The sequence below is a fragment of the Amyelois transitella genome, chromosome 24 (genome assembly GCF_032362555.1).
Source record: "Amyelois transitella isolate CPQ chromosome 24, ilAmyTran1.1, whole genome shotgun sequence".
NCBI lineage: Eukaryota > Metazoa > Arthropoda > Insecta > Lepidoptera > Pyralidae > Amyelois > Amyelois transitella.
Window position 1 is genome coordinate 4,530,069 of NC_083527.1, and position 20,326 is coordinate 4,550,394.

Consider the following 20,326-nt stretch of genomic DNA (forward strand, 5'->3'; position numbering starts at 1 on the left):
TGGTTATAAAATACATACATACACATCTCGCGTCTTTCCCGAAGGGGTAGACAGTGACTTTTATCTTTACACTTGCCACTCCGCTTACTTGTTTCGCTTCAACCACATTATTCAATCTTGTCATGCAGAATTTATCGGTTTAGGACTTGATCTTTCATCAGATTATGTAAGTTGAATGAAATGAGCAAATTTTTAATGAAGAAAGTTATGAATGTGGATGAAGCAATAGAAGTACGCAGGGATTGTGGCAAATGGAAAGATAGTCTCTGCCTACCCCTCCGGGTGAGAGGCGTGATTTTATGTAGAAAGGCCAACTTGTTAGCGCAGCCATGTTTCATAGCATGTTATTCGTTTTTCTGTGGCCTACTGTCCACGCCTAAAACATGTTAAAATCTCTAAATTTATTTCCTTTATGCCGTATGGTTCCCGGCACCAAATAGAAAAAAAGAATAGGACCACTCCATCACTCTCCCATGGATGTCGTAAAAGGCTTTTAACTAAGCCTAAGTGGTAGGCTTATAAACTTGAAATTCTTCTTTTAGGCGATGCGCTAGCAACCCGTCACTATTAGAATCTCAATTCTATCTTAAAGCCAAAATCTGAACGTGGCCTATCAGTCTTTACAAGCCTGTTAGCCCTGTCCACCCCGCAAGGGATATAGACGTGATTATATTTATGTATGTATTATTTCCTTTAACATACCCTAATCACACAAACTGGGACATAGACTTAGTATGAACCTCACAACCATGACAAACAAACAAAAATGTTGAAATTTGAACATACCTTTCTCATTTGGTTTCAGTTCGACGAGTTCGTGCGGTCGCTGCAAGTGGAGCCCCTCTCGCCACTCTTCAGGCTCGTGACAGACGGACAACCCCCACTAAGGTGTGACTTTATTTTATTAGTAGAAGTTGTTTATTAGTAGGCCAGTAGCCGGAGATGGGTGAGGACGCCGACGGGAGTACATAGGAAAAGATAACTCCTTTAACTTGTGTTGTGGGTTCAGAGAACTCAAATAAATAAATAAATTATATACGGGACAAATTACACAGGTTGAGTTAGCCTCGAAGTAAATTCGAGACTTGTGTTACGAGATACTAACTCGACAATACTTACTATATTTGATAATTAATAATTACAAATATAAACATCCAAGATCGAGGCCATTCGGAAAAAGTTCGTTTTTCATCATGCCCTTGCCGACTGACCGGGATTCGAAACCAGGACCTACTGAGTCACAGACAAGCGCACTATCGCCGCGCCACAGTGGCCGTCTATAACATCAGTAACAAATTTAAAAAATATCTGGTAAAATGAACCAAACCCAGGACTATTCCGGTAGAAGATTGCGTGATAAATGTCATATGACGTCATATAGAATACTGCGTTACAAATATCTTAAGTCGTCATAGAGAGAATTTGGTTTTTTAAACTGATGACTGGACATAATAGACAAACAGGCAAAAGTCCACTGCATGATCTAAATCAGCGCACTCAAGGCTAAAAGATAAACTAGATTTAAATCCTGATAACGATAATGACAGGACAATTACAGAACTGGGTACTTTGAATTTGAACTCTGATCCCGCGCTCGTGTAACCACGGGTAGTGAGACCGTGCAACTCATTTTCATATGTGTCCTAAATAATGCATGAACGAATTAAACAAGGCCCGTTTCCATTGTCATCGTGCGCGATACGAATATAAAATAAATAAAATAGAATCTTATTTCTTGTTTTTGATATTTGATAAAATAAAGATTATGTTTAGGGAAATGTAGATTGAATAATATGAAAAATACTGGCAACTAAAGGGCACCATTTTTTGATTAAAAAATTGATTTAAAAATGTAAAAAAAATCTGTGTTTTCATGTATTTTGTGCTTGCACAGCAGCACGGGTCTGAATTGAATATATAATGATAAGAAAAAAATCGAATCGAATCGATAGCCATGTAGGTGAAAGACTGTAAATAATCGCTTATTTGGACCAATTTCGAGATGGAATTTTTGAACATTAAACCAAATGCGTCTAAAATGAGATTTCGACTACATATTATATGGAAATAACCCCTCTGTCTATCGGTATTTAAAAAAAGAAGAGGTTAGTAAAAAAGCGGCGGAACAAACTACACTGCAGCATTTCACCGGACGTCAATTTACGATGGTAAATGGAAACATACCGCATATTAATACCGGATGCGCTCGACTTACTATCACCATCGGGAATCTCTAAATACCAATAACCCACAATGACCTGCCTCAATAGCGAAACGTATTGTTTGCTCAAAGTTTTTTCAGAAAGGAAACGATCTATATCTGTGTAAATGAAGGTTTTAGGTCAATCCTTTGTGGGGAATTGTAACTGTTATCTTTTGAATAATATGGAAACAGTTAAAGCTATTGTATTGAAATTAAAAAAATGTTCGACCTCAACCTGGATACAAAATCCTTAGCAAATAGATCAATTTTGATCGATGAAGTACGGCCGTTTACATAGTAATATGACCTCCTGTTCGTAAAAACCAAAACAAAGTTGGGCCAAGTTTATCTTGAGGCGACTGTACTTTTTATAATAAATTCGCCTCTAATACCACCTCATAGAGTTTCATGCAGTTTAACTTGATATGACTGTATGAATATTTTTGAATTTAAATTTTAATTTTACGCTCGCGATTTAAAAACGAATATTCCATTTTCAAATTCCAGACAATGCTTCCACCCCGAGGCGTGCAGCAAAGAGCTGACGCTTCCCACATACTACGCGCGCTTCCACGACCTGCGCAAGGAGTACGTCCGGGCGTACACGTTGCGCGCGGTGACGCCGCCCCGGGCACAAGCGCCGCCGCCGCCCCCGCCGCCGGACCATCCGCAGTCGCTTAGCGATATGTTGACTTGTATCCTTTTTGTCGTGTTTTTTTTTTTTGGTTTTTTATTTTATTTTACTCCTTAATTTTATCATTACAACCTTTTATTAGTTAATTTGAGTGAAATCTGTTCAGTGGTTTCGGCTTTTTATTTTACTGATTTTTATATTTTACTACTTTTTAATGATGTTAAAAATTTAAACTTTTTTTTATTCTAAAGTAATACCCGAAGAGATAATGTCTGACATTTATTAAATGTTTGATTCATCAAAACTTTTAATCTAGGCATTTTCTTAACCAACAACGCAGATTTAGGTATAGCGCCGTACACAGGTGAAAACATCTACGCGACTGAAGTTAAAGACATGGCTAGCATCATACAAAGGATAATTGCCGACGGTAAGTTTATTCAGTCATAACGTTACAAATGTTTGTTATCTGTAACCATATTTTTTAAACAATGATATGAAAAATAGGATCCGAATAGTTTCTTTTTAATTTTTAGATAATTTCTGCAGTAAAAAACATATGTAAATAATAATAAAAAGTTGTTTTATTGTACAGCCAATAAGATTTATTATAGTGATTTTTATAAATAAGCAATATTTCATTAATTCATTGATAAATAATCAATTAAGAAATACATCTACCCGTAACGTATAATTGGAAATGAAACTGTATGGAATGGAAATGAACTGTAGCGCTGTATAAAAATTTATACTTGTTGCTTATACTACGAATGTCTCTTAAGGGGCGGCAAAAATTCTATGGCCCAAGGCTGTCGCGATAGCTATGTACGGCAATTAATGGACGAAATTATGTTCATTTGAGAAGATTTTAATGTCGAATTGTTAAGGTTAAATCTTTTCTGACAATAAACCATCTTTCGAATTTTCAAAAAGCTCCACTTATCAAAGGGCAAGAGCGTAAGGGTCTATTTATTCCGTTCTTTTGATTTCCACAAATTTTATCAAGTATAGGAATGAATAAAATGTAATTTTATGGTTTTCCATTTCAGGTTTCCGGTTAGAACTGCCAGAGACCGTGGATTTAGTTTTAGAAACTGGTATTTGGTAAGTACTTACTAAATTTATTTTTTTTAAAGTTACTTATTTTTTAACTCATATTTTTACTGACTTAAAAAAGAATAAAATACATTTCGGTTCGGCTAGTACAGCCAAAGGTTTACTGGAGTCTTTGTTCCATCTATATTATCTAGTAAATAACGGATGTTCTTTTTTTTTGGACGCCTCATTTAATTTATAAGGCAAAGATCAAGTAAAGTGTATTCATAACACATTTGAGGCAGGGAGAAGGAAGCTGGTACGCTAGCTTCTCCCGTCTGACCTCCGTAACCTTTGTAGGGTAACCTAACCCATGGTAGAAGTATGTCTAGTGTGTATTATAAATGTGCCTACCTTTTTAATCGCATTTAACGACATCCATGGCACAGAGATGGAGTACTTCATGGTATATTGTTTTTGTATTAGGTATGTTTCAAATCGTGTCATTTGCATATTCACGTTTAGATATATTAGTCAATAGTTAGCCATAAAATATATTTCCGTCACTAAAATGCTTTAAAAAGTTCATACGTTCATTCTGCTTAGTCCTCAAATCGCCGGCTAGCTACTGAGAAAACAACAGTCACTTGACACTCCGTCCTTTGTGACTCACATGAGGTAATATACTACTACAGTGTAAAACTACTTAATGTCATTTATTATAACCATTGAAATCGCAATGATATATTTTCCAAATTCCATTCTACGATTATAAATGACGTTTATATATGTACAGTACATACATACATGTGAAGTATCTATCCCCTACGGGGAAGACAGAGTCGACGGTATAGAAAAGATAGAAAAAACACATTCAGGTGGGTGGCATAATGATGAGAGAATTTAAATAAAAATCGGAATAATATAAGACGATTTTATACATATAATATAATACTTATATTTTTTCCTTATATTTACAATATCCCTTTGCTGGACAACGTTCCATTTTATTAAGTATTTCATTTATTTCTTACAAATGAAAACTCTCAATCTAAGTTAATATTTTTTAGTACCTAGTGACTTTGTCAATAGATACACCGAATAGCGAAATCTTTTTTTAGGCTTCATTCGGCTATTTATTCATTGATTTGTCAGTAATTTTTCCCTATTTTAACACTTACTAGAGAAAAATGTAGTTAACTATATTTAAAACAATTTGTGTTCACATTGATTATTAGAAAATATAATTAACTAATGTTTAGTTTCTTTGCATACTCTGAAATACGAAATCATGTGAGGTTACCCTCTGGCAGCGTGTACTTGCTTATATATAATCAAAGGGTATCCAAATCTTAAACTTTCTAGACTACTCTGATTTTATGAGGAATAACTTCTTGGCAGCGTGTATTTATTCATGGGGCTAAGTGCTGAGAAGGCAAACAACCCCCGTACCACTTGACGGAGCCGATAACAAATGTCGCTAATGCGATAAAGATGTGAGAGTTATGTACGTTCGTAAGTTTTAGGGATAGGCAATACTTCATATTTTTTTTTAATTAAAATGGCCGCCGTTTTAAGCACATACGATTATGTGTCAGTTGTATCACACATTCATAAAATGGGCATGTCCTCTCCTCATATCATGTTATCGGTACTTAGTAAAAAAATAATTACTTAGCGGAAATTTTCTTTCAATCAATCAACCATATCCTCCTCTTGGGACTAATGCAGTTGCGTCCTCACCTTTCGAAAGAGGAGCCCGGGGGCACCTTTGAACACGAACCTAGATTGGGCAAGTCAGGTTTTTACACGAAACAACTCCCTTCTAACCTTCGCAAATTCTTTAGACAACATTTAACGCGGGCGTAGCTGCCCACATTTAAGTATCAACTTTATAATTTGTACTGAACCTTCATAGCGCAGGTAAACTCTCACTCAGTAGTTTCTGTTTATTTGTATCGGTGATTAAAATTTCGACACCTAATTTATAAGGATAGTGATAATTATTAATCTGTGTTATCTGTCCGATAAACTCGATTGTATGAGGACATGATTTAGTTTTATTTATGAGTCACTAGCTTTTGCACATCTGCCTTTAACGAAATTCTAATTTTTTTTCCGTTCCCGTAAGAAAGGGCAGAATAAATAAATATATACGGGACAAATTACACAGATTGAGTTAGCCTCGAAGTAAGTTCGAGACTTGTGTTACGAGATACTAACTCAACGATACTATATTTTATAATAAATACTTATATAATAAACATAAACATCCAAGTTCCGCGCCAATCCTAAAAAGTTCTTTTCTTATCATGCCCGACCGAATCTGCTGCACAAGTAGACTTGCAGTTGCCTGATTTAAGCCTAGAATTTTAGGATCCAGCATAGTTTTTAGATGGGCTCGCGCGACTCAATATTTGTTCAAAGTTCACTTCTATTCCTGATGTGCTGACATAGGTACCTACACATCTCCTTCCAAGTGGTAGGCAGAGACTATATCATTCCACTTGCTATGTTCTAACTACTTTTCTTATTTATTAAAACTTCATTGGACAAAATACAAATGTATAGCACAATAGGCGGAATGTTAGAATCTTTTTCTACCAACCAACCACTGGGTTTGACATAAAACTTTTCTTCATCCAAATTTATATTTTTTTTCAAGCTTATCACTAACTTTTCTGGATTTGAGTTTTTAAAACGACTGAAACGCTACGTTCAGTTTAAAGCTTAATAATGCAATTCTATTAATTTTATAACGTATTTTTTATTTATTTTATAATCTCTTATATAGAAAGACGCCAACCCTACAATCATTACTACTCGCCTATTTCACTTCAACTTACGATAACTTACCAATGTCTCAGTACGGGGCGAAACACAACACGACTAACATATTCCGTCATACGCAGTCTACAAGTCGCGCTGAACGGTCGTGAAACGTTCCATTCCACTTGAAAATTAACAACAAAAACTATAAACCTTATCTTGTGTTCCGAACTCCTTGGCTGTGGTATAAAAATCGTGGGCCGATAAAAAAAAATGTGTTGCTTGTGTTAGTGGAACTTATCGGTTTTGATAAAGAGGTGAGTGTTGATAGCTTTAATTAGTTTGTCGAGCTAGACTTTGCCGGAAATTTACAAGGGAACGTCTTTTCTAAAATAGTTTGTTTAGAAGAACATAATTAGCCTTAATTAACTTAGAATAGAGGTGGTTGATAAAAATTAATAGGTTTACAAATTTCTTAAGTCTTTGCAATGCAAGTCTTGGCTTTTGTCTTCCCCGTTAGGGATAAAGACGCGTGTGTATGTTTTTAAAAACGTTTTTTGGATAGGAAGTAAGGATCAAATGTAATAAGAATCATTAATTCGTTCTTGAATAGCTTCGGGCACAATAAAAGAATCTTACTTATTATTACAACCAATTTTTCCTTAAAATCTATTATTGCTCATCACAATCGCTACAATATAAAGCAAAGTCGCTTCCCGCCTCTGTGCCTATGTCTGTATGTTTGTATGCTTATAGGTATCTGTAAAACTACACAACGGATTTTGATGCAGTTTTTTAAATACATAGATATGTAGAATTATTTTAAGAGGTAGGTTTATATTTATAAGTATATATGTATAAATGAGCCCCGTGATAAGCCGGGGCGGGTCGCTTCTAAAAATTAGTCCTAAATCACCGATTGTATGTGCAAAATTTGCTTTTACATACATACATAAAATCATGCCTCTTTCCCGGAGGGGTAGGCAGAGACTTCCTCTTTCTTGCCACGATCTCTGCATACTTCCTTCGCTTAATTCACTTAACTCTCTTCATGCAAGGTTTCGGGTACTTAAGTACTTAAGTTTGCTTTTGCAAATTTATATTCAGTTTTTATTTCTATTTGCTTCCTCTTTTATATTGTCTTAGCAAAATTAAATATATTTTTTTGTTACCCCAGATAAACTAAATACTAGAAAAATACTATACCTATACTTACTTCTATTCAAAATATTTTTCAAACAAAATGTTATATAAACATTAAGAATGATGATTAACACTTATCAGTTAATGTGATGATACAAAATGAAATAAACTGGAGGACGAAAAAACAATAATATGTGAACACTTACGTAAATACATTGATTAAATCAAAATATGTAACATGAATGGAAAGCTTTAAATGTTCTAGTAAAATACAATAATCTTAGGTAGGTACCTTGGTTGATTTAAAAATGATAGTGACAGACATACAATTTATATATTACTACCTGATCGACACCTAGTTTAATTAAAACACACACAGACTATGAACTAAACTATTAGACTTCCACCAGCAGTTAAGGTTTTTCTTGACTTCGCTCCCGTGGGAATTTCGTGATAAAAAGTGCCCTATGTATTAATCCAGGTTATATTCTACACGTGTACTAAATTTCATTGAATTCGGTTCAGTATTTTTTGCGTGAAAGAGTAATAATCACACACACATCCAATGATGATATATTACTAGCGACCGCCCGCGACTTCGTCCGCGGGAATACCCTATCATAACGTAACAATCGATCCCGCTGGAACTCCAGGATAAAAAGTGGCCTATGTGTTTTTCTGGGGCAGCTATCTACAAATCAAATTTCATCGTAATCGGTTCAGTAGAATTTGCGTGAAAGAGTGACAAACATCCATACATAGATAATCACAAACCTTCGCATTTATTATATTAGTAGGGTGAATCAACATAAGTATTAGGAAATAATACTTTTCGGTTTCTAAGTATCATCAGGAAAATAAGAGCATAATGCATAAGACTAAGTATAGCGGTTATCTTCGTGCAATAGCCTATTTTAAGATAGCATAACATATATAATTATCCGCTGGGGTCAAACCATCAGATAGCAAGTCTCATTTGACTTCTCTGAAGGTCAACTAATGTTTTCGATAAAACATTCAACTCTTTTTATGCCTTGAAACGTGACTATCATAATTTCGTATTCGCTGTAAACATCAACTTTTGAGATGTCATGAATGTAAGCAAAAGAGATTCGATGATTTTTAATCTGTGCAAGTGGCCATCTTTGATTTTATGTAGCTCGTATTTATCCATAGGTATAATAAAATCGTAACTGACTGATGTCCGTATCTTTCAAATGCAGTATAAGTATAAGTATATGTACCCGTGAAACTAATTCGCATGCCGTTTTCTCAGATATATTTGGCTTGATCCAACTTATTCTATTAGGTAGATATATCAAAAATTCTCCCCCACATTTGCACAGGGGGCAATGCAATGGGTTACTTCTTTTATTTAGATTGTCAGTGAACGAAATCAATTATTCACATAGATTTCATTTTACGGCGGAGAAAGTCAATACATTTCAATGCACAAGCCTATTGATTTTTTTCCCCTTATGGATAGGTAGTAGGTAAGCATTGTTTGATAAAAAGTTATTGATCAATTATTTTATTAGTTTATACAAAAGCATATTTGATAAGAATGTAACTAAATATTCGCTACTAAAAATTGCTGCTAAGCAAAATATTGTAAATTCGCCAAAAATATCACGTCTTTTTCGAATTCTTGCTAAAACTTGAATTCAGCTGTTTTGCTAACAATGCGGTTAGGCAATAAACAATAATAGTCAACAGAATTCTTGACATAGAATCATCGCACGTAATTTTGAGTGTAGAAGGCATATTGCCTTGAAATTGTAGCAAAATCAGACGCTTGTTAAAAATATTATGAGTGCAAATCTTAAAAATCAATAAAGGGATTTATAAACTTAAAAAATTAACGAAGCTTTTCGAGTTTTAAGATAGATTGTTTACTCTATGTAAAAAAAGTGCCTAAGTATGTAAAAAAATCATATCAGACAAATATGCTTCTTTTTTTAACGAACTGATTCTAAACTTGTTGTAACTTGTTTCAATGAAGCCTGGGTTGCAAAAATACTTTTTCATAAGCTTTACATACCTATGTCATAAAATAGTTACATATATGCGCACACAAATAACTGCATTTCAGATTAAGGATTTATTTATTTATTTGAAGTGTTTCGAAACATTCCTTCTATAGAATTTTATTTCTTTGGCTCTTGTAACATGAGTGTTCTCAAGTTACTGTTTTATGTGCATTTTGTATGAATGGCCTGTTATTTTGTTACGACGTGAACTAAATTTCATTTCCTATTATTACTGGTTTTTTGTATATAGGTATGAAGATAATAAGATTAGACTTTGCCGGAAATTAACAAGGGAACGTCTTTTCTAAAATACTTTGTTTAGAAGAACATAATTAGCCTTAATTAACTTCTTAACTAAATTTCATTTCCTATTATTAATGGTTTTTTGTATATAGGTATGAAGATAATAAATGAATAATGGAAAATTGATATTGATGATGAAACTATTGATTATTTATTTAAAACTAGCTGTCGTCCACGACTCCGTACACATAAAAGTATTCAACATTGTACTACAATATACATATGTTATTAGTTATTAGTAACTACTAAGTAAAAAAAATTGTAGCGTATTTGTCGCAAAGTCTCTAACGATAATTAGCTTTACAACATAAAAGTTTAATCTAAATCCGCTTAGCTCTTCCGGAGAAAAGCCTACCTTTAAATAAACAGGTAAACATTATATTGTTTAATTTTTTAATGACCACATATGTATCCTAATGTTTCATTTACGACAATTATTGATAAATATACTCAACGGTTTATCATAACCTGGTTAAAAATTCTTTTTTATATTAAAGTATTTCTTTACTGAAACATACATGTACAAATAACATATATTTTTGCTATGATTAAGCATAATTAGGTACGTACTATAAAGCTGTGTATCGGTGTAACTCACATATTTATTATATTTTATGCTCACGACACGATGAAAGATAAAATCATTGAAAAATTCCGGATTAAATAATATATTGATCGTTGTAATGATGAAGGATGAGAAGATGATGATGTGCAAATTATAATCTAAACCAATAATAAAAATATATTAATCATTAATAATTTGAATTATTGAATATTAATGTTTGTAACGAATTAACTCAAAAACTACTGTAATTGAGGAAATTTAATACAAAATAGAATAAGACCTTTACGAATAACATAGGCAACCTTTTTCTGGCAATTCCCAAGGAAGCAATAGCTATGTAGTTTGATATAAAGAGATGACCACTATAAATAATTTTGTTGGAAGAGAACTGATCTAAAAGGAAAGCGTGGGTTCAGAGTAGGGCCACTGCACTTCTTCCTATAAATTGCGACCAAAAATCAAAAGTACTAAAACTGAAACAAGTGTATCATCAATTTCCAAAGAGAGTACAATTATTTTTAACTCGAGCAGCTGAACCTACTTACTACAAATCTCTGGCAATCTCCGAACTTCGAATTAAAAGAGCTTCATTGGCACCTAGCCGCGTTCGGATTCAAATCTAAGGCACAGGTTTGAATCCGGACAGGGATAGGTTTATGCCGTATTCATAAGTATAATATCGCTCTTTACCACCTAACACATTCTTTTCTTCTGATGTGATTTTCCTATAATCACGTGAGATTTCTATAAACAAATCAATCCCATGCCCCGTCACCTTTCAACAGGTCAACTTCACATTAAAATGACTGTTGTAATTGCCGAGGAATACAATATAAAAATAAAGATGTCGTCCCATGGACACAATGTCCATTATGTGTCGATGTCAACCAAAACATCACCGAACAATGACTGCGATTGCGCAGTGCTTTGGGAAGCAATTTTTTTTTGATAGAATACAGCCTTAGATCAAATAATACAATTACATCGTGGTGCCCGGTTGAAATACGTCAATGAGCCAAACAGCTGAAAGTGTCCTTTGAGTCTTGTCAAGATTGTTGGCTCTGTCTTTCCCGTCTGAGTTGAAAATGTATGTGTGTAGATATGTATGCGTGTGTATGTATAAATACCTTCTCTCATATCTTGGAAGTGAACGCTGCCATTTTTGCGATTACGACCGCAATTATATTGATAAGGTCCCGATCATGTGTTTGTTTCTATGCAATCATTCTTGTTTATAATGCATTCAGTTTATATTATTTCAAATAAGTAAGAACATATTTTTATTACACAATTGAATTTCCTTTTTTTATCGTTCGCTAGATTTACTGACAAATGTTTTTATTGTTGATTTTTATGTTCATATAGTTTGTTGAAATCAGCGCCAACACTATATACTTAGTTAGCGTACTAATCCCTATGACTCCTCTCGTGGGAAACGAAAAACCCGTTATCGCAGGAATTTCGGGAATCCTTTTTTAGTGCAGCCCTAGATCACACATGAAACCTACGACCTGCCAAATGTTAAACCCCATCGTATACTCGTTTAGATTTTTCAACTAAAGTAAAACGAAGTAGTATAATGATTTCCATTAATTGATGAAAGATTCTTATTGAAATCAAGTCGATGGTGTTCTATCAATGACTTGACGTCAGCGACCCTCGCGACCTCTGCCTATCAATGGATAAACATATTAACTTCTGTAGTGGAAATATTTCCTAGATTTTATACAAGGTCAGCACAAGTACAAATGTATAAATGGGTTTGGGAATCCAATCTAAATGTATACTTATATACAGAAGAGACGAATAAATCGTCAAAATAAGCACGTCAAAAACCAATACATACTCCTGTCTCCCATTGGGTAGGCAGAGACTTTGGAATTCAACTTGCTACGATCCTTACAGACCTCTCCCTCTTCCTCCACACTGATTACTCTTTTCGTGCAAATTTGACGATTAAAGGTACTCCTAACATCTCCCTTTTTAAGACATTCAAATTTTGGTCCTTAAAAGTTCGACGAGGCTGACTGGTCCTGTCCTACTTTAACAGTCAGCTCTGCTTTATTAAATCAGAAAAAGAAAATAAATTGTAGGTAAATACATAAAGAGTAACTAAATATAAAAGAATTATTTTTTTAAAGAATACTTACGTAGTTATGTTTTTATATTAGCATATAAAAACATAACTACGTAAGTATTCTTTATTTGATAAAAAATATTATTACTTTTCGTCCAGAAATATCACAATTTACATGAGTCATTTATATTTATATATATTATACATATAGACTGGTAGTTATTTTTTGTTATAGTTTGAGTATGTGTTAATTATTATTAATTATTACATATCTTTATGAATCAAGTCATTTCGTATTGTAGTACTTAGTACCTATAGCATTAAAAATAATCGCATCGCGTGACACCAAAACGAGTGTCGATAATTTAAGTAAGCAAAATTATCAAATAAACCAATAATTGATTACTCTGCAATCGAGTCTTACTCGATAACTGAGTGATAACGGATGCTCTTATAAACTAAACTTTGTACTCTTAACCAATTTTATAAACATTGTATCTGACCGTTCAGTGATAGTTTATATTTTTAACCGCCTAAAATAACAAGGGTGGTTCTCAGTAAGGCGATTAATTCGCGTTTCTCTGAACCGATTTTGATGCGGTTTTCAGGAAAGTGTTTATTAACAGCCTTGAAACGCTTTCAGATAAAATTGAGATTTGAATAGTGACAAATTTCCAGCCCATATCGCCTACAAGAAAAAATCCAAGTTTATAGGGCTAGTCGCCTTTTACGACACCCTAATATATCCATAATGATATGATATGGATTAGTTCTATTCTAAATTGTCGGAAACCAAACGGCAAAAATGCTATTTATATGAAATCCAGCGGTTAGCGTTGACTTTAGGTTTAACTACACTATCTAGTTTGTTTTTATGGGCAGTTCTGCGAGAATGTACTGCATATCGGTCACGTCTCACGTCCTCACACTCATTGTTCAGAGGTTTGCTGCGAAATACTCAGAGTTACTGTGTTAAAATTTTGTAACATACATACATATAATCACGTCTATATCCCTTGCGGTGTAGCCAGAGCCAACAGTCATCAAAAGATTGAAAGGCCACGCTCAGCTATTTGGCTCAATGATAGAATTGAGATTCCAATAGGTTGCTAGCCCAATTGCCTAAAAGAAGAATTCCAAGTACTGTATAAGCCTATATTATGTATAAGCCTGCCCCTTAGTCGCCTTTTACGACATCCATGGTAAAGAGATGGAGTGGTCCTATTCTTTTATGTATTGGTGCCGGGAATCACACGCATATTAGTAGGTCTAATAGACCCTACTAAAGTCTAGTTACGAGGAAACCGTAATACATATCAGTAACCACCAGGAAATCTCGTGGGTTTGATCATAACATGCTCACGGAGTGTGCTCGAAGCCATGTGACGAACCAGTGCATGCGCATCAATCATTATCTTTTATTAATTTAGTTTATAAACACAGCAATCGAGTAACCTCTGCTTCGATGAGTCGAGATAAATACATTCGTTAATTTATGTTGTTTGAGGAGGCGATCGTGGAAATTGAAATAATGATAAGGTTACCTGCTCTGATTTCTATTGGGTGACTGAGCGAAGCAATTACGTTGGTACTTCGTAATTTTTTTTTTATTTACATACATACCATCACGCCTGTCTTCTATTGGGTAGGCAGAGACTTTGGATTTCCACTTGTTACGATCCTTATAGACCTCTCCCGCTTCCTCCACTCTCATTACTCTTTTCATGCATATTCGATAAGGGGACTCCTAACATCTCTCATTCTTCCATCTTAAGACATTCGAAATTTGGTCCTTAAAAGATCGACGAGCCCGGCTCTGTCCCACTTTTACAGTCAGCTCTGTCTCTCGTTAGTCTGTCCTCATCCATTCTCCCGACATGTCCAAACCATCTCAACATACTCTTTTCAATTTTGGTTCACCACATCCCTTTTCACTTCATTCCTTACGCTATACCCACGATTTATTCCTTAAACCTAAGGTTGACTGGAAGAGATTGCTTTAGCGATAAGTCCGCCTTTGTACTCGTACCTCACCTGTTTTTTTTTTTGTTTTTCTTTTTCTAATGCAATAAAGAGTTAATCTATCTTTCTATTCCCTTCACCGTTTGTAGGCGTCTACTTTACTTCTTAATATTGAAAAATAAAATTCATAATATATATATTCTTAAATTGATTATGCGTAGATACGTATACAAAGATCGTGGCTAGTTAGAGAAGGTATTTAAAATGTAAAATTGTTAGTGCACTTGTCTTTTAGTCTTCTCCCTCATATAAATACCAAGTGGGCATATTATTAAACTTGCAGTTTAATAATATGCCACACACACACGGTACCTATCACTAAAGCTAAATGTCGCCTTTACTTTATTGAAAACACAAACACAACACGTTCACTCGCATATTATCTACAAAACTAGGACTTCATTTGTTGTTGTTTGTCGTCGCAAGTCTTCATTTTGATTTGTTTGTTACAGCTCAAAAGACGATGAGATTGATGGTAACTGTATAGTGCGCGCCCGCGGCTTGCCCTGGCAGTCCTCCGACCAAGATATCGCCAAGTTCTTCCGAGGTCTCAATGTCGCCAAGTAAGTTTGTATTTGTGTCATCCAACGTCTAAACTTGTAGCCTCTTTGTCGATGTATCTGCCTTAAATGATAAACTGATCCGTTGACGCGAACCGTTATTTTTAGCGGACTAAATTACGTGTATCACCTACGACTTTCGTCTAATGCAACAGTAATCATCAATAACTACTTAGTTTAGGTCATAAAAAAAATCTTTTGCATTCAGTAATTAAGTGTATTTAACAAATAAAAATAATTCTATTGTATAATAATTACATTGTGCCGTGTGGTTCCCGGCACCAACAGAAAAAAGAATAGGAGCACTCCATCCCTCGCCCATGGATGTCGTAAAAGGCGACTAAGGGGTAGGCTTATAAACTTGGGATTCTTCTTTTAGGCGATGGGTTAGCAACCTGTCACTATTTAAACCTAAATTCTATCATTAACCCAAATAGCTGAACGTGGCCTATCAGTCTTTTCAAGATTGTTGGCTCTGTCTACCCCGCAAGGGATATAGACGTGATTATATGTGAATGTGAAATAATTCTATGACACTGGTACATACTGAGACACCAGTATAAATATATATGTTTTTTTTTATTTATGTGCAGAGGCGGCGTAGCTCTCTGTCTATCGCCTCAAGGTCGCAGGAACGGCGAGGCGCTCGTTCGCTTCGTGTCGCAGGAGCATAGAGATATGGCTCTCAAAAGACATAAACACCACATCGGCCCACGGTATATTGAGGTAAGGAAACTTTTATACTGCTAAAGTTAAAAAAAAAAAGAAAAAATATTCCTCCAATACACAGTTTATTAACATACATACATAAAATCACGCCTCTTTCCCGGAGGGGTAGGCTGAGACTACATCTTTCCACTTGCCATAATCTCTGCACACTTCCTTCGCTTCATCCACATTCATAACTCTCTTCATACAAGCTCAGCGGTTTCGGGTACTCTTGACCTGACCCTTTACCAGTCCTTAATTTGATCAAGATACGTTCGTCTAGGTCTATTCATTAACAACCTTACAATTACAATTTGGCACTGTTCCCAGGATTCCCTGGGTTGTGGGATCAAGTTAATTTAAAACCTGTTGTTTTGAATTTCCTCGGAAATATTGAAACAATTTTATACCTATCTACTAATTAGATAAGTAATTCAGAAATTTATCATTAAAAATATTTATACCTGACATAATATAGTTTAAATATGTTTTTTTTAAATTGATAATAAAACTCTCCTTTCACGCTTACCCGGATAAAGTGATCATCAGTTATGTAAGTATTGGAATTTGGTCCCAAAACTTGTAAAAATTTGAATTCTACACACGAATTATTTATTCGTATTTTCTAACCGAGCCTATTTCGGCCTAAAGCTCTGCCAATCCCATTATAAGACCTATGTTTGTGTCAGGTATACCGGGCGAGTGGTGAAGACTTCCTCTCAGTGGCGGGAGGGGCGACGTGCGAAGCAGCGGCCTTCCTCACGAGAGGCGCTCGTGTCATAGTTCGGATGCGTGGTCTGCCGTACGATGCCACCCCGCAGCAAGTGGTGAGTTACTAGAGAATAACCCTTAATTATAATTACAGAGACTGTTGGCTCTGTCTACCCCGCAAGGGATGTAGACGTGACCATATGTATGTATGTATAATTACAGAGAATTTTTAAAACGACTGATAGTCCACGTTCAGCTGTTTGGTTAAATGATAGAATTGAGATTCAAATAATGACAGGTTGCTAGCCCATCGCCTAAAAAACAATCCCAAGTTTGTAAGCCTATCCCTTAGTCGCCTTTTACGACATTCATGGTAAAGAGATGGAGTGGTCCTATTCTTTTTTGTATCGGTGCCGGGAACCACACTACACAAAATAAATCTATTCTATTCTATTCTATAACGTATCTTGATCAAATTAAGGACGTCCTGGTAAAGGGTTCAGGTTAAAAGTACCCGAAATCGCCGAGCTTGCATGAAGAGATTTATGAATGTGGATGAAGCAAAGGAAGTATGCAGAGATCGTGGCAAGTGGAAAGAGGTAGGCTCTGCCTACTCCTCCGGGAAAGCGGCGTGATTTTATGTATGTATGTATCAATAGATTAGATGATGATATATACTATACATATCATCTAATTTATTCTAATTATAGATGATACTAGCGACCCGCCCCGGCTTCGCGCGGGTGCAAAATTATAAATGTTATTATACATGAAAACCTTCCTCTTGAATCACTCTATCTGTTACAAAAAACCGCAGCAAAATCCGTTGCGTAATTTTAAAGATTTAAACATACAGACAAACAGACTAAAATAGCGACTTTGTTTTATACTATGTAGTGATATACTATCTACTATCATCTAATCTATTCTATTCCACCACACAGCTGGAGTTCTTCTCAACCGGCGAAGATCCCGTGCAAGTCCTGGACGGCACCGACGGCGTGTTGTTCGTGCGTCGTGCGGACGGGCGCGCCACGGGCGATGCGTTCGTGCTATTCGCCAAAGAGGAGGACTCCCCGAAGGCCCTGTCTCGTCACCGCAAGCTGATAGGCTCCAGATATATTGAGCTGTTTAGATCGACTACTGCCGAAGTGCAACAGGTAAATACATTTTAAATTAAGGGTAGAAGATTTTTATATAGATAGGGGACAATATTTATTTACAAAATAATTATTTTAAAAAAATACACATACACATATACACTGCAACAGGTAAAGACATTTTAAATAATAGTAGAAGATTTTTATATAGATAGGGGACAATATTTATTTACAAAATAATTATTAAAAAAAATACACTTTTACATATACACACGCATCCCTTGCGGGGTAGACAGAGCCAACAGTCTTGAAAAGACTGATAGGCCACGTTCAGCTGTTTGACTTGGTGATAGAATTGAGATTCAAATAGTAACAGGTTGCTAGCCCATCGCCTAAAAGACACATACACACTTATAATCACGTCTATATCCCTTGCGGGGTAGACAGAGCAAACAGTCTTGAAAAGACTGATAGGCCACGTTCAGCTCTTTGGCTTAATTATAGAATTGAGATTCAAATAGTGACAGGTTGCTGGCCCATCGCCTTAAAGTAGAATCCGAAGTTTATTATCCTTTCCTTAGTCGCCTTTTACGACATCCATTATAAAAGATAAGTACCGGGAACCACACGGCACGTGACTTAATAACATGTAGCTAGATCATACACCACTCAAAACCAAATAGTTAACAATACAATAGTTACGAATAAAACGCAGATTTTATGTTCGTCTGTGCGCCCTTGAGTCCGTTTATCAATGCGCTGTGCACTTGCAATATGAAACCGAGTAATAAAATAAAGTTTGTATTGTGAAATGCGTTGGTGTAGGTTGTTGCAAATCGATTTCATTGTTATATCGATAGGAATCAATCGATCATGCAAATAGATGTTTGGTTAAACATTCTACATGAAAATATAAGTGCCGTGTGGTTCCCGGGAGCAATAGAAAAAAGAATAGGACCACACCATCTCTTTCCCATGGATGTCGTAAAAGGCGAGTAAAGGATAGGCTTAAAACTTGGGATTCTTCTTTTAGGCAATGGGGTAGCAACCTGTCACTATTTGAATCTCAATTCTATCTTAAAGCCAAAGCTGAACGTGGCCTATTAGTCTTTTCAAGAATGTTGACTCTGCCTACTCCGCATGGGATATAGACTTGATCATATGTATGTTTGTATGAAAATATTAATATGTAGGTACCTACTCGTATGTATGTAATTTGTCTATAAAGAAGTGGCTCTCATTCCAGGTCCTAAACCGGTCTTTGGAGACCAGCACCAGCACGGCCAGTACACCTTCCACTGCATCAGCCCCCAACAAGGGTCTGGTTCCGGTACTCCTACCCCAACACGTCATAACCTCTGGCACCGCTAAGGACTGCGTTAGGCTACGTGGACTGCCTTACGAAGCACAGGTTTGTTGAGTATAATATATTTTGCCTACTATCACAACTAGAATTCAGTAATATATCTCAAACTCAAAAATATATATTGCATAACTGAAAAAACATTTAATAGTACCTATCAACATTTAAGTACCTCTTCAGGCATGCAATATTTCTTCTTCTAATTTAAAGTGTGTATAACTTCCGAACGGACGAACCGAGTAAAGTATGTTTTATGCGAAATATTTTTTGTACTACTTATAACTTATATTTTTGTACTACTTAATACTTCATTCATTTTTGGCACACACACCTCGATCAGCTGATCAACATCCGCCATGATTTTTAGAGTGAACGCTTCAGGGATGCGACGCGACCAAGTTAATTTTACACAGATTACATACATAGATGTTTTAGATAAAATATAGCAGAACAATGTCTGCCGGGGCAGCTCGTTATTTATAAGTAGAATGCTAGATTTCACTAAGCTTGATTTATTTTTTATTATTTTTTTATTTTCAGGTGGAACACATTCTGACTTTCCTCGATGAGTTCGCCAAAAACATTGTGGTGCAGGGTGTCCACATGGTTTACAATTCCCAGGTACATTTTCATACATAATTTACCTACAAATTTATAATAGAAGATGGTATATGTATCTATAAATTCTCCCTTCTTTTTTGTTGAAACAGCACCAACCAAGCGGCGAGGCGTTCATACAAATGGACAATGAAACTAGCGCGTTTTTATGCGCGCAGCAAAAGCACCATCAATACATGACATTTGGCAAGAAGCAGCGGTATATCGAGGTTAGAATTTTTTCATTTGTTTTTATTCTAAATTCACATTTCTTTGTTATGATCATCTACATCGTCATCTTTTCTTGTCACTTGAAAAGAGCGTGTGGTAAAGTATGTTAGAAGAAATCCAATCTAGATAAATAAGAAATGGATATTCTCTTTAGTGGATCTCTGGTTATGCAGCTGAAATAGCTGATTTTAATAAGACTAATAAACATGGAAATATTGTTTTACGCGATAGGCTATTAAGCCATCTGACTTATATGTAATGGGTTTACATCATCA

The 20,326-nt window shown here is 35.4% G+C and overlaps 1 protein-coding gene across 3 annotated transcripts in view; it reads left to right on the forward strand.

Annotated features, from left to right (window-relative positions):
• LOC106135905 (RNA-binding protein fusilli) overlaps positions 1–20,326 on the forward strand; it is a 62,381-nt gene that overhangs the window by 32,396 nt on the left and 9,659 nt on the right. For all 3 annotated transcript variants that reach the window (XM_060951148.1, XM_013336309.2, XM_013336308.2), the window contains exons 3-13: positions 806–888; positions 2,711–2,898; positions 3,178–3,267; positions 3,887–3,941; positions 15,234–15,344; positions 15,935–16,067; positions 16,739–16,876; positions 17,705–17,920; positions 19,107–19,271; positions 19,764–19,844; positions 19,934–20,050. In XM_060951148.1, coding sequence (XP_060807131.1) covers positions 806–888; positions 2,711–2,898; positions 3,178–3,267; positions 3,887–3,941; positions 15,234–15,344; positions 15,935–16,067; positions 16,739–16,876; positions 17,705–17,920; positions 19,107–19,271; positions 19,764–19,844; positions 19,934–20,050 — 1,377 coding nt within the window. The remainder of the gene's footprint in view (positions 1–805; positions 889–2,710; positions 2,899–3,177; positions 3,268–3,886; positions 3,942–15,233; positions 15,345–15,934; positions 16,068–16,738; positions 16,877–17,704; positions 17,921–19,106; positions 19,272–19,763; positions 19,845–19,933; positions 20,051–20,326) is intronic.